The sequence below is a fragment of the Rhodamnia argentea genome, chromosome 2, assembly GCF_020921035.1.
Source record: "Rhodamnia argentea isolate NSW1041297 chromosome 2, ASM2092103v1, whole genome shotgun sequence".
NCBI lineage: Eukaryota > Viridiplantae > Streptophyta > Magnoliopsida > Myrtales > Myrtaceae > Rhodamnia > Rhodamnia argentea.
This window is the reverse complement of record NC_063151.1, coordinates 35,714,622-35,740,162: the sequence shown is the minus strand read 5'-3', so window position 1 is coordinate 35,740,162 and position 25,541 is coordinate 35,714,622. Positions and strand designations below refer to the sequence as shown.

Here is a 25,541-nt window from a genome sequence, read left to right as displayed (position 1 = left end):
CCTTGTCGTGCCAGTCAAACTCAGTTACTTTGCGTTAGTTTTGAGTGTCGAAAGATGCTAATTATAGTTAAATTCTCTATTGAATGCATATCTCATTTAAGGTTGAATAATGATAAATCAACATCATGATTTAAGTTTGAATGGTCACGTGATGCATTAGATTGTCGGAAAAAACGGCTGGTCGTGCTGGTCAAGCTCAGCGGCTGTGTGTTGGCTTTGAGTGCCGACGGCTCGATCAGGTCCGGCTTGATTAGAGTTGGTGTTGGAATTTTGCTTCGACAACTGAGGGCCGACTCTCCTTTGGCGCTTCCGAATTCTTCTTCGTCCTACCAAACAACAGGCGAGGAATTGGACGATGGACGTCGAGTGCTGACTTTTCAGATCACCAAACTCCAATTTGTTCCCCGTGGAAATTGGCACGGCCCGGTTGAAACGTCAAAGCCGGACCACCTCGTTGGCTTCCGAGGATGCTCGGCCAGATACAATTGAACGACATCTTTGCCGGGGCAAAAGGATTGAATACTCAAACCGAGGACTATCTGTTCCTACATTTGGAGCATTAGCAATTCCAAGCGCTTTCTACTCCTCTAACCACTTTTTAAAGTCCGTTTGTTCTACTGAAAAATTATGATAAAAGAAAATATTCTTTATAAAATTAAAAAAAGGAATGGTTAGTTTTCATTTATTTGGGGGTTTATAGAAAATGATTTCTTTCTTACCAGAAGGAGAAGTCGTTTTCAGTCAACGGAAAACGTCCTCCTTAAATCGCTTTGTTTTTTGTCACCTAAACACGAGAAAGTGAGAAAACAATTTCTCGGATACAGTTTTTCTCCAAACAAACAAACCCTCGGGCACGGTTAAATTTGTTAAAATGTCCAATCCAAAAGTTTAAGTTAATAAATAGAGAGAGACCGCATATGGAGCATATATAAACATTTAGACAATTGATGAAGGTAATTTTAACACTCCTCTCACGTGCAAAACGAATTAGAAATAACATGTGGAACTTGACGAATGGTGGGCCACGCGTGCAAAGATAAACTGAATGCAACACTTGACTCCGATAACATATTAGAATGTTGAACCTAATCCAAGCCAAATACTTTAACTCAAATTAATATCATTCTTGCTGTTATTGTTATTTTATTTAATGAATATGTCATAGTGCGATCTCGATTATTAATCTGCCACAGGGCGCTATGTTACCGCCACTGGGCTCATGCACACACATGCCACACGAACCGACCGAAAAAATTATCAAAAAGATTCTAAATTTATTATATTTGTGCTAATTCAATTAGAAATATTTTAATTATGTCAATTAAGTCTTAAGCCTTTTGATAATTTGTCAATATAGTCTATCCGGCCAATTTGGCTAAAAATCGCTAACATGGACGTCAGCCATCCTACGTGGTACGGTCGGGGATGACGTATCCATGTCGTGGACTTCCGGTCAAAATTGGTTGGATGAACTATATTATCACAAATACACAATATTTATGAACTCAATTGATTTTTTTTTTTTGGGAATTGGCACAATTACAAATATGTTTATGACTTTTTTGATAATTTTTCCTAAAGTAACATTTGTTGTTGTTTATATTCTCTTTATATACATGTGACATCCCTCGACTTATTAATTTAAACTTTTTGTTCGACATTTTAATAAATTTAATGGTGCTTGTTTTTTATTACGTAAAACAAAATGTCCTCGAATGTGCTGTTTACCTCCGGGCTTTATTCTTAAAGGCAAGAATCGTGCATCAACATCGGATTATTTACGTAAACAAAATGTACTCTCTTTTTTTTTTGACAGGACAAATTGGGACACGCAGCCGACATCAAATACGAATAGGGAGCGGGATAGGGGGCGATCGAACATGCTCCAACAAATGATCATAGACGTCGGCGAAGAATCTCATGTAACGGTGCAGATGATCCGAGGATGCGTGCACCCAAACCTGATCATAGCCTTGGTGCATGCCCAATCTACCTTGTTCCCATTTCCTATGCATAAAAAAGTTCAGGATGCATGTGTAGAGATCCGACTATCTCAAAGCTCTCTGCAAGCCCGACCAATTGATTTAGTTTGGACGTTCTGCTTGTATAGATAGACATGTCAAAATGAGTCGTAACTTTTTTTTTCTTAACCCATATTTGATGAGTTGGAATGTTATGAGTCATTATATTCAGTAAATGAGTTATAAATGATTGTAAAATGGTAAAACCCAACAACTTATTTAGACTCAATTCACATGTATGACTCTTTCTCGCGCTTGCTCGCTTTTGTTAAAGTGTGGTTCATACTCTTCATCGACAAAAAAACATGGAGTCCCGCTCTCCAATGAGCAGGTGGGGATTCGGGGGCGCCGCCCCGATAGAAATCTCAAGGGGGTAGTGCCCTCTAGAAACAATAGGGTTTTTATAGTAAAGCCTATATTTTTTCATTGGTATTTTGGGCTTGAAAACACATGAATAGCTACTGTTATATGTATATACATACATACACACTTTTATTTACTTGTAATTGAAGGATGTAATGAGAGGTACGGGATGATAATTATAGTTGAAATTCTCTGCTGGATGTAGCTCTAGTTTAAGGGTGAATCGGAATAAATTTTGTGTCGATTTCCTTTTCTTGCTCTTACACTTCACTTTGTTTGTGGTTTGTGCGTTTAATCCTAACAGCTCTCACCTCACTTGGAATATGAATTTTCCTGAATTGTGTTAAATATGAAATCGTTTTATCAATATGAGTCGGGTCATATATGAGTCATTAAATTTGTATTACCTAGTTATGGATCAAAACTTGTTAAATAAGTCGATTTGGGCCGGACTAATTTCGATTCGACCTAAATCACCCGTTTGACGGGTGTATCGGCATATCGCCACGAATCAGAGTAATTGCATACATTTGGTGGGATTCAAGCACGCGAGGTCAAATTTCTAAGCTGCGAAACCCCACACGCTCCCACTGATCGCGCCAATCCTTGCGTCTTGCGTTACCTTTGATATTTCTCTCAACTATTTTATATTATGTGCGCGTTCATTAACTGTCAATGCTAACGCATGACATGTGCATGCATGCATGACGTTAAAGGGGTGCATGGCATGCGCATGCGCATGGACGTCGTGTGAGACGTCCATATTGCGTGCGACCCCTTGGTGGAGTGGCGTGGGGAAAACGTGCGGAGCCCCAAAACGACACGCTGTTTTCGTTCTTCTTCTTCTTCAAGAGAGAGAGAGAGAGAGAGAGAAAGACAGGGGATGAACAGTGGGACTTGGCTCACACGCCACGCCTCACTAATTTTGTGACATTGCTCCAAAAGGTCGCCCTCATCTCCATACTCTCGTCTCAAGCAACTCTTTTGGAGTAACGTCTGTCGATCATATATTTGCGTCCGTTTCTATTCGTATGATTGCCGGAATTCATACGCGGTCAAGCGAATCGTATGTAGCTTTTCTTGTGTCGCGCTACGGGATGGTCCCAAGTCGTTTCTATTCGGGGAGAATTACCAAAAAAAAATTCATAAATATATTGTAATTGTGTCAATTAAGTCTTAAACCTCTTTTTTTAAAAACCAATTTGGGTTATAAACCCGTTACATTTATGCTAATTCAGTTCATCCAACCAATTTTAGCGAGAAATCGCTAATAAGGACCCCTCTACGTGGCAAATTTCTTTTCTTTTTTTCTTGGGTGATCGGCCAAAGATGAGGGCAGATGAGGTCTGTTTCGTCCTCATCAGATTTGGCAAGGGCAAGCCTTATCTAGCCCCTTGTGAGGCTCACCATCGTCGGCCCTCTCGCCTTTGGCCGGTCGTCAAGGTCCGGTGACTAGCCGGAAGAAGAATAAAGAAGGGAAGGGAAAAAAATAAAAAATTCTAAAAATTGTTAAAAATTGTCCACATCACCGTCGGCCCCACCATGTACGATGGACAATGTCCATATGAGCGATTTCCTGCGAAAACCGAATGGATATATTAAATTGATATAAATGCAAAAGGTTTATGACTCAATTGGCAAAACAAAAAGGTTTAAAAGTGAATTGACACAATTTAAATATGTTTAGGAGTTTTTTTTGGTAATTTTCCCGTTTATATACAGTAAACTGATCTAATAACCTCTCTTCCACGGCAATTCATGTATCGAGAGTGCCGAGAATTTAAAGGACCGAAAACGGGTACGGAATCGAAAGGGGGTGAGGAGGAACCGTACATGTTTGCTGCCATACCTAGTAATGTAAACATCTCCATTCGAAGTTAGTAGAAAGGTTCTGAGCAAAGGAAACACTGTTTTCAGTTGACAAAAGAGGAAGAACACCTCTGTAATCTCATGCATTGAAGAAGAAGGAGGAGGAGGAGGAGGTGGTAGTGCCAACAGAACAGAGTCAGGCCTGGCTCATGTACTGGGCCGTGAGAGACTAGTCATGGGCCATGCACTAAAAGCTACCCAGCCCAGCAACATAAAATCAGCATTAGCTTCTTCGTCGTGGAATCTTCTCTTTGCTCATGATGATGATTCAGACCCCAACACTTTTCTACAGAATGTCCAATTTTTTTTCTGTCTTTGTCGAAACTCCATTAAGCTTATCTTATTTTCAATCGCAAGGAGGACAATCCTCAGAAATTCTCTGTTTGCTCCCATTCATTTTTTTCCTTGTGGGCCTTTAGTTGCTTGAGGAGTCAGATGTACTCATAGCAGAGTTGACCCCTTCAATAATAAGTCACCAATTTCTCCAGAATACCCAGTTTCTTCAGAACCTAAAATGACCACCGCTGCTTATGCAGTCAAGTCCTGTTGCTGACATAATAGACTGAAATCTTTGGTTCTGATCACTTGTCAAACACAAAGGAAAGAAAAAAAGAAATCTGGGTTCTAAATTTCTAATGACATGATCTGGCCAAATTGGGACACATTCCATAAATCTCTCCAAACGCGAAAGGTCCATTCAAGCAGACCGTGCAATGCGCAAAGCAATCGGCCTTCTAACCGTCGAAAGGTACGGCGGGGCGAGAAATTATTATGCTAAATCTGGTACGTCAAGCGTGCTCGGTGTAGAGTAGGACAGTGATTTTGAGTATTGAACTTGTTATACGTGGAGCCAATCTCCTTCCGTGGTACGAAAACGAGTCCCAAAACTAGTTCGAGTCCGTTCTGTTTTTTTCTTCGTCGGAGCGTCATTTGGACCCCCCATCAATCAAGTGTGCGAAGCTGTTTATTCAACTTTGGAGATGAACCAAATAAAGAAAATGTTAGGCCGAGCAGCCGCGTTGTAGTTGGGTGATTGGAGGGCTGAAATTTTTTTTTCTAAGTCCCAAGTCTTAAGCTGATGAAATCAGAAACGCGATCTCTTACAAGGGGGCTCAAACTATTCTATTTGTTTGACTGGGGAATTGTTGACATGAATCCAAAGTTGCTTTGACTATAGTGCAATTCCAAGAGGTTTTATGGATGCAGAGACAATTTTTGTGGCATGAGCAAGTGTCAGATTTATCAACAGCCACCTTCTGGAAGTCTTCACATGTGTGGAATCACCATATATTATGTACCTGACACGGTGACTCTTCCATTTCAAAGAATACTTATGAAGTAATCAAGTTCCTGCATTGGGATCAAAATCTGGGACTATTCATGAATCGTCGTGAACATTTGTTTTGAAATAATCGGTATGAGAATAGAAGTTCAGTATCGTTGCCGAAGAGAGTATACGTGTGCATAAAGTGAGGAAAAAAGCCATGCTGATGAGCTCGATAGAAAAAATTCTGATCCTTGTCAGGTAGTAGAAACTCTTTTAACATAAACCAAGTGTTCTATTCTTCTGTGTTCTCCTTTGATTCGTTCTTGGATTTGGGAGAGTACAAACTTGTCCCAAGAGCAGAATACAAAGCCGTGTCTGAGAAGACGGAGCGTGACCTCGAGGCCCTTGCTCGACGCCTGTGCTTATGGGCTCTCTTTTGCCGGCGGCGACCCTTCCCATTCTTTATTTCCGCCTCCTCTTCGACTCTGTTTTCGTTCCATGGTTCATTTTGGTCTTTGTCAGGAGCATCTTCGCAATCGTCCGCACTAACATCTTTGCCTGGCTCAGGATCAATGTACACAAAGGACCTGACCGGGATGTCATCTAAGCCCATAATTGTCTCCAATGTCTTGACCACGGTTTGCATACTGGGCCGGCACTTGGGGTTGTGACTGAGGCACTGATGAGCCAACAGGACCGCTTTTTTCGCGCCTTCCGTCGAGTACAGACCTTCGAGTCTCGGGTCAACTATCTTGTCTAATTTGTGGGTGTCTTTCAACATAGGCCTTGCCCAATTCACCAAGTCTTTCTCTCTGGTCGGACGGCTCTTGTCGACTGCCCGTTGACCTGTTATTAGCTCTAAAAGTACTACTCCGAAGCTGTACACATCACTCATTATCGTCAAATGGCCTGAAAATTTGTGTTGAGCAATTTATGTATCAGCAGCGTTGGAGAAAAAAAAAAAGAACGGATGTGTGCTTGATGAAATGCCAAAAATGAGCAGTTAAGTCATCACCTGTAGAGATGTATTCGGGGGCTGCGTAACCTTGGGTGCCCATGACTCGAGCCGTGACATGTGTATTGTCGCCTTGAGGACCGTCCACTGCTAGCCCGAAGTCTGAGAGCTTGGCATTGTACTCCTAATTTGAAATGCCAAATCAATGACACTATCAGCATGTACATCACAAACATAGGTTATCAAGTAATGAAGCATCACACCAATTGGTGAACAGAAATCAGAGGGAAATAGGAACATTACAGAGTCCAACAACACGTTTGACGCCTTGAAGTCGCGGTAAATGACCGGTTTCTCTTCTTCGTGGAGGAAAGCCAGGCCTTTGGCGGCTCCAATCGCAATTTTTATTCTGGTTAACCAAGGCAAGGCCGAAGAGTACCCTGAGTTAACCAAAAGCGATAAGAACAACATGTTCTGTAACCAAACTTATGTGATATCAAGATTATAAACATTCAGCAGCTGAAAGTCATCTTTCCGGGATCTCATACGTAAAAACTGAAATTTGCAGTAGTGAAGGATAGCATGGTTACTTCTAAATAGTTGGTCTTCTAAGTTTCCCCGCTCCATGTACTGGTACACTAGAAGCCGATGCACGTCTTCGCAGCAATATCCGATCAAGTTGACGAGATGGGGATGCCTTAGCTGCCCAAGAAATATAACTTCAGCCTAAAGGAAAGCACAAACAAGAAATCCAGTCCCAATTCATTTAATTAGTGATGCACAACTTAAATGTGGGAATGTCAGCTAAGGAGACGGTATGACTAAAGTGACTTACCAACCACTCCCTATGACCTTGTGTTCCATCTAAATCCAGCATCTTAACTGCCACTACTTGAGCCTTCAACTTTGGCCTTAGGTTGTCATCTATCATGCCCTTGTACACTACCCCGAACCCGCCTTCACCGAGGTAATTGCTCTTCGAGAAGTTGTGAGTTATCGTCTCCAGCTCGACGAGCGTGAAGATATGAAGGTTGGACCCTACCAGCGAACTGGATAGATCATTCGCGGAGATCGCCGAACCATGATTGCTAACATCGGAGAGTGACAACCTCTGCAAAGAGGTTTGCTTGGAGATATCTCTTTTGTACTGAGCGGGTGCAGTTCGAGCCTTGAAACAACCAGGGATAACACAGTCCCAGGGAAGCCTCTTGAGAGCCATGATCTTTCTGAGGACAACTAGGGTTGAAGTAATGTGGTATTTATATAAAGATTTCACACAGTCAAGAGAAGATGTTGGAAACGATGTTGGAAACTCAGTTAAGAAAAAGTTGAAAAGCAAAATGTGGGGTCTGGATCCAAATTGTCTCCTTAATTTGAAGACTAATCAAACATAATCCTGACCAACCACCTTAGTTTCCTTTCTTAGCAAACATTCATTTGCTCGTCTGCTGTGAGTGGTTTCGAAGTCTACAGCAAGAACCTTAAAGAACAAACAAAAAAAAAAAAAACTCTAAGCCATTCTTTAATGGTCAGTTGATGCGTGTGGGATGAGAGAGGGATTAACAACAGAAAATTCTCAGAACGGTCTACAATTATTTCTGCACAGAGCAACTTGAATTATATGTGGCATCGCCTGATGTAATTAAAAATCTGGTCTTTTGTTCTGTCTCTCTCGGCTTAATCTTGCAGTGATGGAAACCAAAAGTTAGGTGGAAGAGTATTCACATTGGCATAGACATTTGACAAAAACAGAGACATAGAAAGTCGCGTTTGATAACATTTTTCCCGTTTAAACTTAAACTAAATCGACGCGATCTCTGTTTTCCTTACGTCATTGGCTTAATCTAGTGGAATTAGACCAATCTCGCTTCACGAGAACTTTTGTTTTCCCTTTCATCATGTTTATTCACTGCTCATGAATATAAATGATGCCAATGGCAGTGAGAAATCTCGATCATAAGCACACATTCTTTCCCTTGCTGCCTAATAAAAAGTCTGCAAATCTCAACATGGAAATCTCCATCAGATGGGAACAGTACGAGTAATTTTCATGTAATGTTTATCCATTCAGGCATGCTCTTCATTGAGCTAGGGAACAATTGTACCTTGTTGACTTTGAATAATCAGCAGCGGAAATCCTGAGACATGGAATACAAGGACAGACGGAGAATCAAGTTTAAGTCTCGAATTCCTTGCTTTCCAGAAGCAAAAAGTTAGATTTCTGATTTCCTTTAGTTTATTTTAACTTCATGATGTTATCAGCTGATACTTCTTGGTAAGTTCACACGCCGTTCTTTTTGAGTGATTTGGATAAAGTCGGTCCGCGACAAATGACTTTGAATTAAGGAGCAAATAGACTTAATCTTGACGGGCGAAAGCTGATTCAGAATATATGAAAAGACTACTCCTTTTCTCTAGATAGACTAACGGTGACTGATCTATATAGTAATGCTAATTTAGCTTGCTTTTCCACCAGATTATGGTGACAAGTTTAGGTAGAACGTGTTTCATATGGAGTACTTAATTCTGTTCACCGTGGATGGGAAGTATCATTTCTCCCGTACACTTTCATGGGCATGGAAGACAATCTCTCTCTTCTTTTTTGATCTTTCAAGCATTCTCAAGGTTCTTCAACGATGAAGCCCACCTCAACAAAGTTGGCTGGCGCTGCGAACTTTCTGGGAAAATTGTGTGAGAAAAGAGAGGGGAAATTGACACTTCGAGTTCAAACAAAGGGTGGAGTCTGAACTTGACTCGAGGTTTTGTAGAACTTGGCCAAGTCGCCAAGGACTAGGCGGTCAACCGAAACGTGCCAATGAAAGATATTAACCTCTCGATTTCTATTGTCTGAATGAGCTTGGGACTCTGTCACTATACAAACATGGGGCTCACAGTCAAACCCATCTTGCCTTCAAAAGATCAACATTTGCTGTTGACGGGTTATGAAGAAAAGACACGAGGGCACAAAGTCTGGTAAAAATTTGGTAAATTTCCTAAGGCTTCGTCGTACTTTCGGCTTATTCCGAACTGATCACCGAGTTTCTCCGCAATTCAGTCTACCATATTTGTCCAAACATTAGCAGGTGGATTAGCAGTTTCAAATCCCTCTTATGACAAAACATAGGTGCCAGGCGCTTCACGCCACAAAAGAGACTTCAGGTCAACTTAATTTCTGACAAGTTTCCCAAGACAACACACACTACCTTAAAAAGCTACAACGCGGCCAGTAGTAGCATAATACAACGAATCAGATGAATGCACCGCGTTTCACTCGTGCGACAAATCCAGCATCCGTTAGTTCTTTACACGTAATTACTCATTAATGTTCTAATAATTACAATATCTACAGCTTCATATCTCCGTTCGTCCTGGAACCAACGAGGAAATTCTCGCTGATGTGATTGAGAAAGCATTTGATAATGTTCTGAAAGCTTTTTTGTCCATTTCCGATACCTGTTTCTTATTCAAAGGAATATACATGCACGACGAACCGGAACTGTCTTGAGGAAACAACAAAGATGAATTGCTGCTATAATTTTTTAGGTCAAAGATGCAAATTTAGAGAATCCCCTACTTGCAAATTAAGATCCGATCCCTCCTTGGGGCCACAAGAAGATGAAAGTTGTATGCATTATGAGATTACATTGTTAATACACTGTTCTGTTACTGAACTTTTTTGATGTCTATCATAGAGCCATTAGATTATCATGTTAAATATTATATATTGATTCTTTTAGAGACTATCGTAGCTGCTAACAAGTGAGATGCTTAACATGTTGTCTCGAGCTCTAGGAAAGGTATGTTCAGGAAATGGAGTGATCTATTTCTATATCATATCAGGCTTTATGGGCGACTTCATAAAGTTCTAGCGTTTTTAAACCTTAAATTAAGCAAGTCTGACAGACAGTCCAGCCTAAGCATTATCAGTCCTCTCCGCTTTAATTCGACCGGCCTCTCCATCGCTCCCCTGACTCTCAAATGACTGCAAAAACCAGAATGCTCTTAGATTGCACTCCGAAAACCGAAAATCTAATAGAAAAGTCCTGATCAAGGAAAGCACCATCTCATCGTCTTCAAGATTTCATCCAATTAAAGTAGATTCACTGTGTGTGGCGAATTGCCAAAAAGTAATAAGCTGGGGAACAAGGATCTTATCACTGATAAAAGCATACAATGATTTCGACAGAGAACCAAAAGATGCTCACTCTCTTTCTTTCATTAAGTCTGAATGAATTTGATACAAGAAACTTGAATTTGACCCCAAATATAAAGAATTGCCAAAGAAATTGATCTTCAGGTAGTGCTCCCGTGTATGTACAAACTGTTCAAGATAGAGTGAAACGACCATATTAGTCTCTCCTCATTCTTCAGTTTATACCAATTTGAAGCAAACCCTGAGTATATACCTCAATTGTCATGGACTTGTCACAGCAAAAGCTATATACAAAGAAGAGAAGCCGCAATATACAACATCTCCAGTTACTGAAAACCGGACCAGGTTCATGAACAGCCACATTCAGTTCCAACCTCGGGCAAAATTGTATTGCCACATTAAGGGCTGTGCATGCAAAAAATGATTTGAGAAGTCACCTATATCTCTAGCCATGGTTATGCTATCTGAAAACAAGACTTCCATTCTGTTGATGTCTTAAGTTCTCGATGAGGGAACGGTAGGATGATTTCAAAGACTTTATGTCACCGCCCTGCAGAAAGGGACAAAATAATTGGTGAGCAGAAAGCAGACTATATCAGGAAAGTGATTCCAATCAGTAAGCAGTGGCCTCCACTACAAGCTTCTATACATGCATATCATCAAAGGGAAAACCCGAAAGCCTCTTTCTTTACGCATCACAAAACAGTTACAAATTTGAATAAGGAAATAAAACGTGGTGGTAATGGAAACAGCTTCGTATTCACAAAAAGATACAGACAATAAAGTGTACAACTTTTATAATTTCCAGTAAAACCTGTTACTAATACTACATAAGATTCCTCACCTGCAACTTTTGACAATACTGTTCCACCAAATGTTGAGGGCAGTGCGTAGTCAGAAAAACTTTAGATAGAAAATTGAGGAGGAAATCATCTCCAAACTTCTCATACATGATTTTCTGAGCCAATACAATTTCTCCAAACAATATGAGCTGCCAAATGAACAATGTATCAAAAGTTGCTGGTGTAGAAGTAACTAAAAGGGCATGTGTTAAAAGCTCTATCAACAATCCCATTTTTTGAGTGAGCATAAAATAATTAAAGGCGAGTGTTCACAACAGGTAAGACCTAATATACCCATTTGTAATTCAATCCCCTTATGTAACTATTATTGCTCCAGGGAAATAAATAGAGTAGCTCGATATTTGTACATCAACTCAGTGATCGCCACAAATTTTCCATAGAAATAAATGGCAAAACATAGAAAAGAAACAACCACATCATTAGCTTACAGTATTTGCATCTCGGAACTCGAAAGATCTGTCGAGTACGCTGTACAAGCAACAGTTGGTCGCAAAAACCTCGATCATGAACTTTTGAAAACCAGGTACCTGAAAAAGAGAACATGCTTCTGATCAATTAATTTGTGCATAATCACCAAAGACAATACGACGAGCATAAAACTGGCAGAAAAGGTGCAAGAACCTTTTCCTCATGAGGCCTGCTGCACCAATCTTTAATAAGTCTGATGAAGATCTGCACACATGCCTACAAACAGAAGCAAAACGTGCTTGAATTGCGTCATGGCCCCATTAGCCGTGATTGTAATTACTGAACCACAGAAATTAGAATTTTGAAGTTGTACGTCTCCACATTTTCTGTGAATAAGAGAGGAGAGCTTAAGTTGAATATAAGATTGCATCACGTACCTTTCTCATAAGAATGTCCTTATGATTACAAGCTGTGTAAAGTAGCAAATGCATCACTTGATCCAAGTAATGGCGACTTTTGGGCGAAAGGAAAACTGAAGAAAGATCATGTGTAACAATATCATAGAGAAAGGTATACAAAGTTTGCTGAAGCTCTTGAATTTCCCTGATTTCCTGAGAGAGAGAGAGAGAGAGAGAGATTAGTGCACAACAATTTCAACTAGTATCATATCTTTTAAAGGGAATGCCCCTTACGGAACAATTAATTTGTCCCAGAAAGAAACACTCTTTGATATTTTCTTTTTCCTGCCTTTTTCCTTTTACCATGGCATTGCGCTGAATTTACTTAAGGTCGTTTCTCAACAAAGATGATCATTCCACATTTTAAAGACCTTTCCCTCGCCAAGCAAAGTTTGGAAGTTTCCAAAGGTGATACACTTATTAATTGCTGAACTAACTGCATTCGTGACCGTCCCCCAAAATAATAGATACTATCATGGCAAACTTAAGGGGGTGCAGAACATGAAGAAATTTATCTCTACAGAAGTATACCTGCTAAAACTGACAAGTTTGTAGTCCAAATAAATTGTATAGCGATTGTGACTGTTCCATGTCACTGAGCATAACATCCATAAAATCTCAGAAGGTGATGCATCTCCCTACCTCGGTGTTGGCGCCGGGGCCTGATGTAATTGCTTCCCTTGGGATGATGCTGAATATCCTTCCGGCAATGGCAGGAAACACCTCCTCGAGTACATCATGTGCCAGGTTGTTGAACTTACAAATTATTTGATTAAGTAACACAAGAAAACTAACCATCTCCTTAGGCTGCAAGATAAATCAGACTAACATCAACCATCTGAGTATGAGACAATGAAATAACTAACACCCAAACTTTTAGTAGATAAAAACCATGTTCACTAGGAGTGCATGAGCATGTGGAAACTACTTATCATAAGCAGGCTCACTTGACCACAAGGCTGGCCTGATTAAGAACAAAGTCTCTTCTTTGCTTAATGCTATTTTAAATTAGTTAGATAGTCCCTTGCGAATCAGATATATCATCTCTAAAATCCTATCCAGTGTCTGGTGAGTGCTGGACAGTGGACATACTAAAAGGGTGGATGTAGCCCATATATAGGCCTAATAAAATATATAGCCAAGAGTGGAAGACATATATATGGAGAAAAACGTGATAGAAGTTAACAGTTAAAAAAAGGGTCTACAAACCAATTTGCACGGAAAACTTGGGGAGCTTAACAGCCCCATAGTGAGTATAATCACAGACATTGTCCAATCACAATTGCCACATAAACAGCATACTTAATAACGTGAGATCTTCTATTTGTGTAGGAATATCGTATCGTATGGATAGATAATCCTCTCTTTGCCTCCACCGGCCTAAAGCTAAAGGTATGCTTCAGGCCAGTCAGTGACAGCACCTCAGCACCTGTTCTCAAATTGCTTATATGCAACCACTAGTCTCTTTCCTTTGACAAAGAGTGGTCAGGTCGCCAAGCTTGGGGGCAACCTGTCACAAATTCTTCCTTCTCTGACAGCCCACAGATTTCTGTGGGGTACTGACATTAACCAACCACCAAAAAGTAATCAGATCCCTGATTATGGACCAACTACATGATCCCCTATAGAAGAAGCTATTTGCACATATACTAAGTTTTCTCCAAAGTTAGTGACGTCATTTTCAGTGAAAAAGAGTAATCGAGCATAGATAAGGTATATGCCAAACGCCAAACACCAGATAGAATTGGATATTAAAATTTCCATTTTCTTATGCTACTATGTCACCAAAATGTACATGAGAAAAACAGTGGATATCCGAATAATCGTTCCAACTTCCAGGAGGCCAAACACAACACAATGATTACTGGTTACCCAATCCAATTCAGTTCAAATAATTTCAGTTCACCTGAATAAACAAATATAAAACCAGCAATTTTCTGAACTTCGTTTTGAAATTGAAGATTTGGGGTTCTTGGTCTCCTTGGCAAGAAAACCATTCGAACCACATTACAAATATAGCATAGCTTTAAGGCAGTCAAATCAATAGATCATGCTTAGATCACCTCAAGCTGACCTTCAGACCCCAGACAAAGAAGGTTTGGGAAATAAACAAACCAACAAAACGCAAAGAAAACACAATGGAGATGGTTCCAAGCTGATTTCACAAGCCTGTGCCATGTTTGAGGCACTAAGACAACTGAAAGAATAATCCCTATGGAGTAGCAAGGGATTCTCGTATCACAAATGAACACACTCTAATTCAAACAAATCTCTGTGTACGCCAACAATGAAGTAACTCATCCCTCCACAATTTGTCATAGTAAAGCATGACGGATGTTTCCATTTGTCAATCAAAAGCTTCAGACGACCCACTTAATGAAGCTACTGTAACGGATAGAGAACAGGTTAATAAAACAGAAAAAAGAAATGTATATGCAAATAATACTTCAAAGAATCCAGCAGGAACTAAACCAGTCATACAAAGTGTTCGACCAGAGTCAGTTCTCTCATGAATAAATCAAATTTTAGCACAATCTCCCTTGACAGCTCAACCTGGGGTAGCTCTTATTCATTAGGCAAACATATCCAATTAAGTAATTTTATGTAGACTCAATGAATCTGTCACTTACCAACTTGCAGTTATAATTAAATCACCTAGCTCAATGGCCACCCTATGCAAGCTCACTCGATGTTTTAATTATGAAGAAATTCCACAAACTGCAATGACATTCTCCATTTAAATAATAGCAAACAAAAAAGACCAACTCATAGAAATTATTTTGTACCTCAATTTCAGCAAGCAACTGTTCCAATGCCTTCGGAAGATAAGGGAAAACGGATGCTCCAAGGGTATCCACCATGCGGTGAATGAATGACATAACCTGAGTAAGAATGGACAGTTGCATCATGTTTATTTCACTGATGAATAAAGCATATTTCACCTGTACTTTCAATCTTACCTTAGATCGCAGAGGCTCTATCTTTGGATATACAACAAGAATTTGGAGGAGAACATCCAATGTCTGGATTGACATACAGCAAAACAAGTTAAACCGTTTACATCAAATATACAAGATCCTGTCTGTGCTAATGCATTTCAAGTGAAATAAATATCTGATAGCCAAAAGAAAAGGTCACATAAATGTCTGTGTTCAGCACGTCATCAATATGTGAGTTTCCAGCCAAAGACAGACCATCATTTTATGGGTTGGGATGTAGCCTAAAGTACATCGCACTTAGTGACAATCATATTCAGCCATGAAATACAGAGAAATTTAGGAGTAGATAAATAGCCCACTGCAATAAAAAGATTGGGAAGTACAACATTCAGTTTGGGAAGTACAACGTTCAGTCTCGCTTCCATCCAAGGATATACATATAAAAACAAGAAATTAAAAGTGGGACCTATCCTAAAATCCTGAAACACCTCTAACCATCAACATAAGAATATCATGGCATCACGTATGTAATACAGCAATGGACACACAATGCAAAAGAGAAGATATACAACACAACCTACCCTTTTGAACATGAGACCAATTGCAGGGCGACTAGCTGTCACAAGGCGCTCGCTAAAGCCCTGAAATTGACCACTCCAAATTAAGGGAAAATATCACAGAAGAGAGAAGCTATAAAGCTTTAATGCTTGCTCAACTTCACAGAAAATAACTTCGGCATATAGGAGGGAAGTAGAAATGGTGTAAGAACATTGATGTTCTCAATCCAGCAGTCCAAACAAACTAGCAGATTTTTAAATCAAGATGTGAATATCAAAACTACCCTGAGGTTTTGCAAAGAGAGAGAACTGATTGGATAGTTGAAATCAGGAGGTTGAAAAAGAATAAAGACCTTACTAAGGGCATTTATAGCCATAATAACTTGCTGAATGGTGGCAATTTTCCCCGGTGCCTCTTCTATAGTCAGTGTTTCGGAATTCAACAGCAAGCCCTCAACCTGGATCATCACATAACATGTTCAAAGGCCAATTACAAACTAATAAATAAGCAGCTTGAGAAGAGAGGGAGCTCCTTAATAGAGCTTATGAAAATAACCTGATGACAAAGAGGAGTCAGCAGTGAAGAGAGATAACCAGATTGCTTTTCCAGAGGCACATCTTCCATCCCAATCAATATACCAATTGCCTGTGAAATTTCTTGTCGAAATAAGAACACGAAAAATAAGCTTGGTGGCTATATCTACCCCCAAGTCAAGCACATTCAAAGAACATCTGTGCATGTCTTCACATAATAGAAAATGTAGAGACAGAATAACTACCTCAAAAATGTGAGTGCCATCTTCAGTACCAGAAAGTGCTTTTGAGGAATAATCAACATTTGTAAATTGAGCTACCGTATCTTGCAAGCTCTGTCAACAAATAGAAGCCTCAAATGGAGAACAGAGAATGGGGAATTGCCAACTATGCACGGCAAAATAAAATGCGAATTATTCCAAAGGAGAAAAGGAGGTTGATCCCACTACCTGCAGTATAGTCTCTATGAAGGGCACAAGATTTGATTTCAACGACTTCACGACTCTCATAAATAGGTAACTTGCCCTTCGACCCACATTGATGTTTGGGTGATGTATACCTCTTTCATCAAGAAAAGCAGCCAGTAACATGGGTATATACTGGCTATTTTCCTGGACAAACTTTGCATATCTTGCAATGGTATCTAAATAAACAAGTGCAACAATCCTATTCGAATGGCATGCGAATCTACTTGCCAAAAGCATAGGCACCAAGTCACTCAAAAGTCCTCTCCCACTTCTAATCGTTTCCTCACTTAATGACTCTCCAAGAGCATAGAGAAGGGAAAGAGCAGCTTCCACCTCTTCAATATTCCCACCGGAAGAGGTGACAGCAGCATCCAATGAGTTCCGAATAAATGCCTGGGTAATATCAGGTGCTACTCTTCCAATGCTTCGAAGTAGTACAAAGAAGTCTTTCCTGTACTCCACCATCCTACCTTCTTCCTCTCTCCCAATCTTGTCCAATGTGTCAAGATTATCCCGGTACATAGGATCGTAACGGATCTGAGAACGGATCACTTCCAAAATTTGACTCACGTGATAAAGTCGTTTTTCCGTCAACAGAGAAAGGCTCTTCATAGCAGAAACATAACCCGAAAAGAATTGCACAATGCTGAATGCTGTATCAACCTCACAATTTTGCATTACGTAAAAAACAGAGGGCAATACCTCATCCAAGAGCTCAAATGAAGTTCGTTTCGTTTCCTCAGTCAACCGTTTGGAGCACTCCAGAACTTCCACAGCATATCCCGTAAGCAGGGAAGCAACTCTTGATGCCAACTCAGAGCTGCTGTCGTCAGATACCAAACCAAAAACACGACTTATCTGAACATTCTTCAACAGAGACAATTTTGATTGTGGATCCATCCGTTTAGAAACAACAGCCAACATACATCCTGCTGCAGCCCCACGGAATTGTTCTGATATCCCATCAAACAACATCAACTCGAACAAAAAGGGAAGGAAAACAGCATTAGCAATCAAGCCGATATCAATCCAGGAAATGTACCTTCTCAGAGTATCTAAAACAGTGGCACATATTTTGCTATCAGAATTTCTATACATGGACAGAATGTCATAACATGCTCTGACAATCTGAGGCACACACTGCTGTCTCATTGCATCCTTAACCTGTGCAGCAACAGCCACTTCCTCATTACTCCGCGGGTAATCTAAACTAATTAACTCATCGTCCAGAGCATTTAAAACGCGACAGAACATGTCGATCACAGCTCCCCCTTTGCTCAGGTGGGCCAAAAAGTCGAAAAACACAGACGACCAAATTAAAGGGTACTCAAAGTAAATCAAAGTGACAATCACTTGGGCCAGCTTATTCTTAATAAATATAGGACCCGCCAAAATGCCGCCACTTTCCTCATCACAACAAGCGATGGAAAACACTGATTTTCTAACCAAATCCTTCTCTTCCGAGCTCATCAACGAGTACTTTACACGGATGGCTTCATGCAGAGTCTGGAGACACCAGAACTGGACTTGAACAATCTGGCAAAACCGCAGCTTCTCCACACAGAGCCTGCATATCGTCGGGGCATCCTTGATTTGTTGGCAGAAATTGATCGCCTGCGATTTCAGCACCGAATCGACAGCCCCCGTTTGGTCGAAACTAACAATGATCGCCCTCTCGAGATCGTCCATTCCCAAAAATAAAACCCTCACAACTTCATAACCAACCGGTGAAAAAAGTTCTCTTCGATGTCCTCTTACTTGAGCTATAAGCTAAAAAAATCCCAGAAAATTTCAACTTCCGGCGTTTAATGGCGCGAGAAGACGAAGGCGTAGAGACGGATCGAGTGCTTTTACCTAATCGAAATTCAGATCAATTGAGTGACGTCTTCGAATTTGAGGGGGTGTCGGGACTTAGGGTTTATGGCAAAATTGTGCGCTGGAGTGGGAGTGGAACAGAGCGCAGAGAGTAGGGTTTGTGCTTGGGAGGACTTCGGATTTTTGGGGTTCTATTTATAGTTTTAGTTTCCGAGAGAAAAAATTATGGACACAACAGTAATTTGAGGAGTTCACAATTGAAAAGACGGAATTAACCCTGGAGGTCGGAGGAATCTGCGGTTTCGTAATTTTTGTCAATTTCGAGGAAATTAATGATTGGACTTGGCCTCTTTTTTTTTTCCTTTAAATTTATTTATTTATAGATTCATAGGAGACAGCTTCGATGGTCTCTGCGATGATAACGACACGGATCGATGCTGCCCGCACGTTTGAGGGCTCTGACTATTTCGTTTCCACTAATATCGACGGGACTCCTTACAAGGAAAATCACAAAAAATTTCGATGTGATTAGAGAACGATATTGTTAAGAACAATGAGAGAAAGCAGTTCGTGCATATTGTTCATCTTCATCTTCTTGTTCAAAACTCAAAACACAATGTCCGCCATGGCCGTTGGCTGCTAAGCCCCAGTTACCCGCCTCTACACCTTCTCTTGTCCAGGCTTCTCCGCGCTCTTTAAGCTCGATCGCGAATTCTTGGTCGAGTTCAAGCCCAAATTAGAGGTCAAACTCGACTGGCTCGGGGAGCTCAACACCCGGCTTTGAGTTTGAACTCAAAGTTTGCAAGCGGAGCCTGGATGTAATGGAGTCGAGCTCGAGTGGCGCAGCGGAGCTTGCCCACCTCGATGTTCATGGCCACCGAGGCCAAATCTAGCTTCGATGTTTGCGGCCATTGCCGTTTCAACTCGAAGTTGAATCTGGCCAAATCAAGCTCGAGGCTCGTGGCCATGGCCAATTGAGCTCGAGTGGCCGACAGTGATGGCGGACGCTGGGTTAGTACATGTGTTCTTGTGACCCAAATGATTTCACACAAACCCGTTATTGTGGTTATGCCTAGTCCCTGTTGAATTTCGGTCACGATGGGCGAGACTTCAATTAAGTTGTCAAGGGAACTCACTTCGGGCCGTAAATGAATGTCATTCAATCAGGACACCCAACTGGGACTCTCTCAAATGCGTTCTTTGGTCAAGAACTAGAAAGGTGGATCAAAAGTGACGCGGGCTTTGAAGGGATTTATCGGAACCGAATCGACGATCACACGAGAGAATCGAGAAAAATTGAAAAACGCACGAGATTACCCAGGTTCACCCCAAGATTAGGGTTACGTCCCGCAAAGAGATTTCACTATATTTTTTTGGTTTACAGCCAATTCACATATTACAATGATAAAACCGAGCAAAATATATATGCCCAAAAAACGGGCTAAAAAACCTAAATCTCTTAATCCCAACCATACGGGCCAGCTTAAATAAAAGCCCAAACCCGTAGAGGTTTCGGGGGCGCTGCCCCGAACCCCGCTCGCTCACCGGCGAGCGGGCGGCCGTCCGGCCCGGACCGGGCAATGGAACCCCGTCGGGAGGCGCCGCCCCCGAACCCCCGCCGCCGTGACCGGGCAATGGGACACACGTGTCGGGGCGCTGCCCCCCGAACCCCCGCATCCCGCGCGTATGGGTCATATGTCGTTGGGTAACACTTCGGTTTCCCTAAGCTCACGTGGGCGTACCCGGTGTGAGAAACAAGGGTCCCCGAAGTATTCGCCAACTCCAACAGGCCTTAGGGCAGGAGAAATGCTCCTTGCAAAATGTGATGCCTTTTAGAGTGTGCCGATGCCAAGGCATCCATCAAACTTGAGCTAATGGAAGTAAGAACTCGGAAAGGCCTTGCATCATCTGTATCCTACACTTGGGCCGCCTGAGCTCCTGCATTGTCCACATACGGTAGTGTTCGAGCTTAAGCAGCCAACGGCCATGGCCACCGCGAGGTTCGAGCTCAAATGGCCATGGCCTCGAGCTGAAAGCTCTTGACCAGCTTGAGCTGAAAGCTTGAGAACGGCCGTGGGATAGCTCGAGAGAAGAAAAGAGCGTTGGACCAAGGAAGAAGAAGATGCCACGCCAGCTCTTTCTATCTGCAAAAGATAATAAAAATGACACGTGGTGTCACTTGTGTTAAAAAAACAATGGAAAAAAGTCATATCGGCATTTTTAATCAGCCTTATTAGACGGAATTCACGAAGAGACTTGATTGCACCGATTCAATAAATTTTAGGATTTGGTCTTACTTTTTTAAAGTTTTAAGATTTAACTACACTTTTTTAATAAGTTTTAGAACTTATGATGCACTAGATTCAGCACACGCCATGTGCATTTCAATGAATTTGAGTAGTTTTTCTTCTTTAGGTAGTGGGTAATTTTTAACTCCTCTTGCGGTTCTTCGACTCTGGCCAAAGATACACGAGGTTGGTGTTGACATCTGCTTGGTCTTTAGTTAATATTTTGCAAAACGCTTGGTGCATTATATGTTAATAAAGCTTCACTTTTTCTTTGCGTAACACATCGAGGTTCTTTACCCTTTTCTAGCAATTTATTTATTATTTTGATTTATTAAGTGTTAAATTACTTGTTTGTGCACCCACGTGATCACCTCTCACATGTTAGTGATTCAACGTTAAAATTTATCCAGACTACTTACAAAATATTTTTGAAATACAGAGAAAAGTACCCAAATTACGTTAGATTTAATCAACCGTAACCTAGTCCCTATATCCATGAATCTTTGGTTCGCATAAGTAAAATGTTCTCCCATATTTTACTTTGGTTTTTAGTCGACCAGCCATAGAATATCGACAATTCCAAAATAAATAGATTTGCATGAATAAATTATTTAATTAAAACTCCAAAGTTGATTTGTCGCTCATAACCGTTGGTACCCGTCTAATGATCTATTAGCTTTGCATCGATGGTTCGCCTTTAGGAAAATCACGACAAAGGGGACTAACCACAAAGGTAATATGCACGACGGCGCACTCAAGTACATTTGGCCTCGGTCATCTGGCCGTCGGGTTAACTAAGTATGAATTCCATGTTTTGAAGCTAGTTCAAACTAAGTGCGCTGTTGATGGCGAAAGTCCTTCGGTTGAAAGCCTTAGTTCGATTGTCCACGGCTTAATTGCATGCTAATTCCCTAAAAAAGCATCAATTTTATGTTCGATGATGATTATGGCCCAATTTTTTTTTTATCTCATAAAAAATTATCAACTTTAACTTGAGTCATAAATCTGGCCCGAACTTTTTGCTATCTCATAAAAAATTACTTTCACTTGAGCCTCAAATCTAACCCCTATTAATTTGGAACTATTATTGTCCAATAGAGCAATTCCACGTCATTATTCATGTGACTGACTAACATGAATTTAAGGCACTATTCATTGTCTTCTTAGCACAAAATCCGAAGTTGGTCATCCACTTCATCTCGGTCACAGCTTGATGGATGACGCTTAAGCTGTTCATTGTCTCCTTCACTTCATCCGTAAGCCTCTGCTATTTCACTAGAATCTGAAGCTGTGTATTACCATCTGTGGAGAGACGCCATAGATGAAATCCACAAGGCTCACGAGTAGAGCCTTTTTTTTTTTTTTTTTGAAACAAGCCCAAACCTTCCCCTAAAGTAGCTAAGTTTTCTCCTTTTCTTTTGTTTTTTTCACTTCAATTATTGTTCATCAGCGCTTAGCCACAATTTCCTAAAAAAAATGTCTTTGAAAAAAACCTTGACTTACTGTTTCGAAGCTTCGAGGGGAGGGGGGGCTATAGTTATGAGCTTTGTTGATCCGTTGTCTCACTTGAATCTGAAGCCGTGTATTAGCACCCATCCTTAATCGCCGTCCATCAAGCTGTGACCGAGGTGAAATGGATAAACAAAATGGGATTTCGTTATAAGAAGACATGAATAATGCCTTGAATCCACGTCAGCAAGCTACGTGGATACAACTCACGATTCCAAATTAAGATGGGCCAAGTTTGGGACTTGAGTTAAAGTTGGTGTTTTTTTTATGATACAAAAAAAAAAAAAGTTCGGCCCATAATCGTCATTAAATCTAAAGTTGGTGTTTTTAAAATGAAAAAAAGAATTGGCCCGCTTAATTGCACGAAACTTTAAGATTTCATTTCCTGAATCAATCAAATCATGTTGCGCCATCTAAATTATGATCCGCAAGTAGAGAAAATCCAGCCAAGGTATGAAATCACCCAATTTACTAGGGGTGAGCATGGTTCCAGGGTAGAACTGAGAACATGGAACCAAGCACTGTAGGATCCGGTCTGGTTCTAGGTTTCAAGGTATGCGGGATAGGTTCCAGGTTCCAAAAATTGAGAAACTTGTTCCAACGGGTAGACTTCGGGTTCCATTACCTAGAACTTGAACCCTAGATTATGAAATAAAATTTTATAATTTTTTTTGTATATGTTTTTGCACGATCATACAATGTTCTATGACATCCGATGATGAGTATATAATTTGGAGCCAAACAAATTTTTAGGTTTCAGATTCCAAAAAATGATAAAAGTGTTCAAATGGATTGGTTTCGGGTTCTAAATGTAACATGTACAGAGCCTAAAATCACTCACCTCTACTTTCTTTTAGATGTTGTAGCATTCACTCTCATTTTACTTAATTAAAAATAAAAAAATAAAAGAAATTAATAGGTTCTCGGGTACCTTGGAACCTACCCTAGAACAGGTTCTAGGGTAGGTTTCAGGTTCCAAAGTGTGACGGGTAGGTTTCAAGTTTCAAAAAATGAGGAACCTGTTCCGACGGGTAAGTTCCAGGTGAAACCCGTAAGGAACCCGAAACCGCCCATCCCTACAATTTACAACCCTGTTGAGCACGAACCCCACAGCGACCATCTTCTTGAATTCCTCAAGCGACCCAATTTTGGAGCTCTCAGATTGTCTGTGTACCTCTTCCCCAAGACCATACGGCTAATCACATTAAGAGCAAGATTTGAAAGATGGTCTTTCAAATTACCGGTTGGCCCTTCGTCTCGAACAAATTTGTCATAAGCACCCTAATCTCCTCACTCTTATGTACTCAACCGATTGAAGCCTGGCTCCCCAAACAGACGTGTCAGGTAGATTTTTACGGGTGTGTCCAAGACAGGGCCCACAGGGCGAGTTTGGGCCGATAGGCGAAAACGACGTCGTGGGTCTGGATAAGGGCTTCGGCCATGCCTGCGGAAAAGCCCACGACGACATCGTAGCACCCGGACCTGGAGCTTCATGAGGGGCCTCTATATTCGAGAGAAACCATGGGTTGAGCTGTGTGGGAATGGGTCAATAAGATTGAGGTTTCTGATGATAGGCCTCGGTTTTGGATCGTGCAGTGGCTTAAGTTTGCGGCGGCGAAGCTGACCCACAAGGAGGCGGAGGAAGGCGGTGGCGGCAAGGCAAGCGAAGCCGTATGCCGCCCAAGAAGGAGCATCCATGGGGGTGTTATGAAGGGGTTGACTTGTTAAGCTTTGAGGGGAGAATAATCTTTGCAATAGGAGGGAGAGACTTTTATCTGTCTATGGCAGCACAAAAGCAAAGCAACGAGGGTGACTTTCCATCAGTGGAATGGGATCTGAAAGTTCATATTCTATTAAAAGCGAGATTCAGGACTCGTACTTGATTTTATTCGTCTAAGTATCATATTCTTTTCTAGTTGTAGTGACACTAAAGATGCCTTTGTTTTTGGTGGAACGTTTTCCTAGAATTAGTTTTTTGAACTATCACTCGTTTGGTTCACCGAAAAATAAATCAGTCAACGGAAACCACTTTTCGGTCAACGAAAGTTTATGTACAAAATCAAGAAAGTGAATTCCTTAATCTAAAAGAGATGAAATCACTTTCCGGAATTATTCATCATAATTTTTTTGATATTTTAATATTTTCATATCACTTTCTTTCCTTTTTCTCTTTTTATTTATCTTTTTTTTCTTCCCTCCCTAAGTTGTGTTCGTGTTGGTAGACTTTCCATCAGTGGAATGGGATCTGAAACTTCATATTCTATTAAAAGCGAGATTCAGGACTCGTACTTGATTTCATTCATCTAAGTATCATATTCTTTTCTAGTTCTAGTGACACTAAAGATGCCTTTGTTTTTGGTGGAGCGTTTTCCTAGAATTAGTTTTTTGAACTATCACTCGTTTGGTTCATCGAAAAATAAATCAGTCAACGGAAACCACTTTTCGGTCAACGAAAGTTTATGTACAAAATCAAGAAAGTGAATTCCTTAATCTAAAAGAGATTAAACCACTTTCCGGAATTATTCATCATAATTTTTTTGATATTTTAATATTTTCATATCACTTTCTTTCCTTTTTCTCTTTTTATTTATCTTTTTTTTTCTTCCCTCCCTCACCGTGATCGGCGGGCAACGACCACCGACGAGCTCGAGTCTCGCTGGTACCGATGGCCTCTATGCTCGCCTGAGTCCGGGAAGCCTTGAGCTTGCCGGATCCGGCGACCTCGAGGCTTGCCGGTCGTAGTGGAGGAACAAAGGAGAAGAAAAAGGAAAGAAAGAAATTTAAAAATTCAAATTTCTTTTTTGCTTCAGATAAAGTTATGAGATTGAAATCATTGTTCAAATAAAATCCAAACACCGAAAAAATATTTTCGGTAATATATCACCAAACAAATCAAAACAAACCGTTTTTCGAAAAAATGATTTCATTTCTGAAAAGCGAATTCCCCAAAAACGTTTTTAGTGAAACAAATGCTCCCTTTAAAATGGGTTGCCAGTTTTGACTAAGACATCTAATTCTACGAAGGATTACGCTAGGCTGACCGTCTCACCAATTCAAACAATGGGACGATCACAT

At 40.7% G+C, this 25,541-nt stretch overlaps 2 protein-coding genes across 3 annotated transcripts; both read right to left on the bottom strand.

Moving 5' to 3' along the window:
* Positions 1 to 5,750: 5,750 nt before the first annotated feature.
* LOC115739241 (putative receptor-like protein kinase At1g72540) lies at positions 5,751 to 8,039 on the bottom strand. Its single transcript, XM_030672249.2, has 6 exons — positions 7,877 to 8,039; positions 7,311 to 7,701; positions 7,066 to 7,201; positions 6,779 to 6,915; positions 6,536 to 6,659; positions 5,751 to 6,429 (listed from the first exon to the last, which is right to left on the bottom strand). The coding sequence occupies exons 2-6, from the start codon at positions 7,692 to 7,694 to the stop codon at positions 5,813 to 5,815; spliced, it is 1,398 nt and encodes a 465-aa protein (XP_030528109.1). The 5' UTR covers positions 7,695 to 7,701; positions 7,877 to 8,039; the 3' UTR covers positions 5,751 to 5,812.
* Positions 8,040 to 10,554: 2,515 nt separating this feature from the next.
* LOC115746930 (exportin-T) lies at positions 10,555 to 18,845 on the bottom strand. Of its 2 annotated transcripts, XM_048273947.1 has the most exons (15): positions 16,837 to 18,845; positions 16,633 to 16,722; positions 16,410 to 16,499; positions 16,207 to 16,311; positions 15,878 to 15,937; positions 15,318 to 15,380; positions 15,144 to 15,239; positions 13,000 to 13,164; positions 12,337 to 12,510; positions 12,113 to 12,175; positions 11,920 to 12,018; positions 11,473 to 11,619; positions 11,070 to 11,178; positions 10,882 to 10,957; positions 10,555 to 10,796 (listed from the first exon to the last, which is right to left on the bottom strand). In XM_048273947.1, the coding sequence occupies exons 1-13, from the start codon at positions 18,541 to 18,543 to the stop codon at positions 11,089 to 11,091; spliced, it is 2,949 nt and encodes a 982-aa protein (XP_048129904.1). In that variant the 5' UTR covers positions 18,544 to 18,845; the 3' UTR covers positions 10,555 to 10,796; positions 10,882 to 10,957; positions 11,070 to 11,088. The 2 variants fall into 2 exon arrangements, with proteins under 2 accessions (XP_048129904.1, XP_048129903.1); XM_048273946.1 differs by having other exon boundaries at positions 10,882 to 11,178; positions 16,837 to 18,844.
* Between the last annotated feature and the right edge of the window lie 6,696 nt (positions 18,846 to 25,541).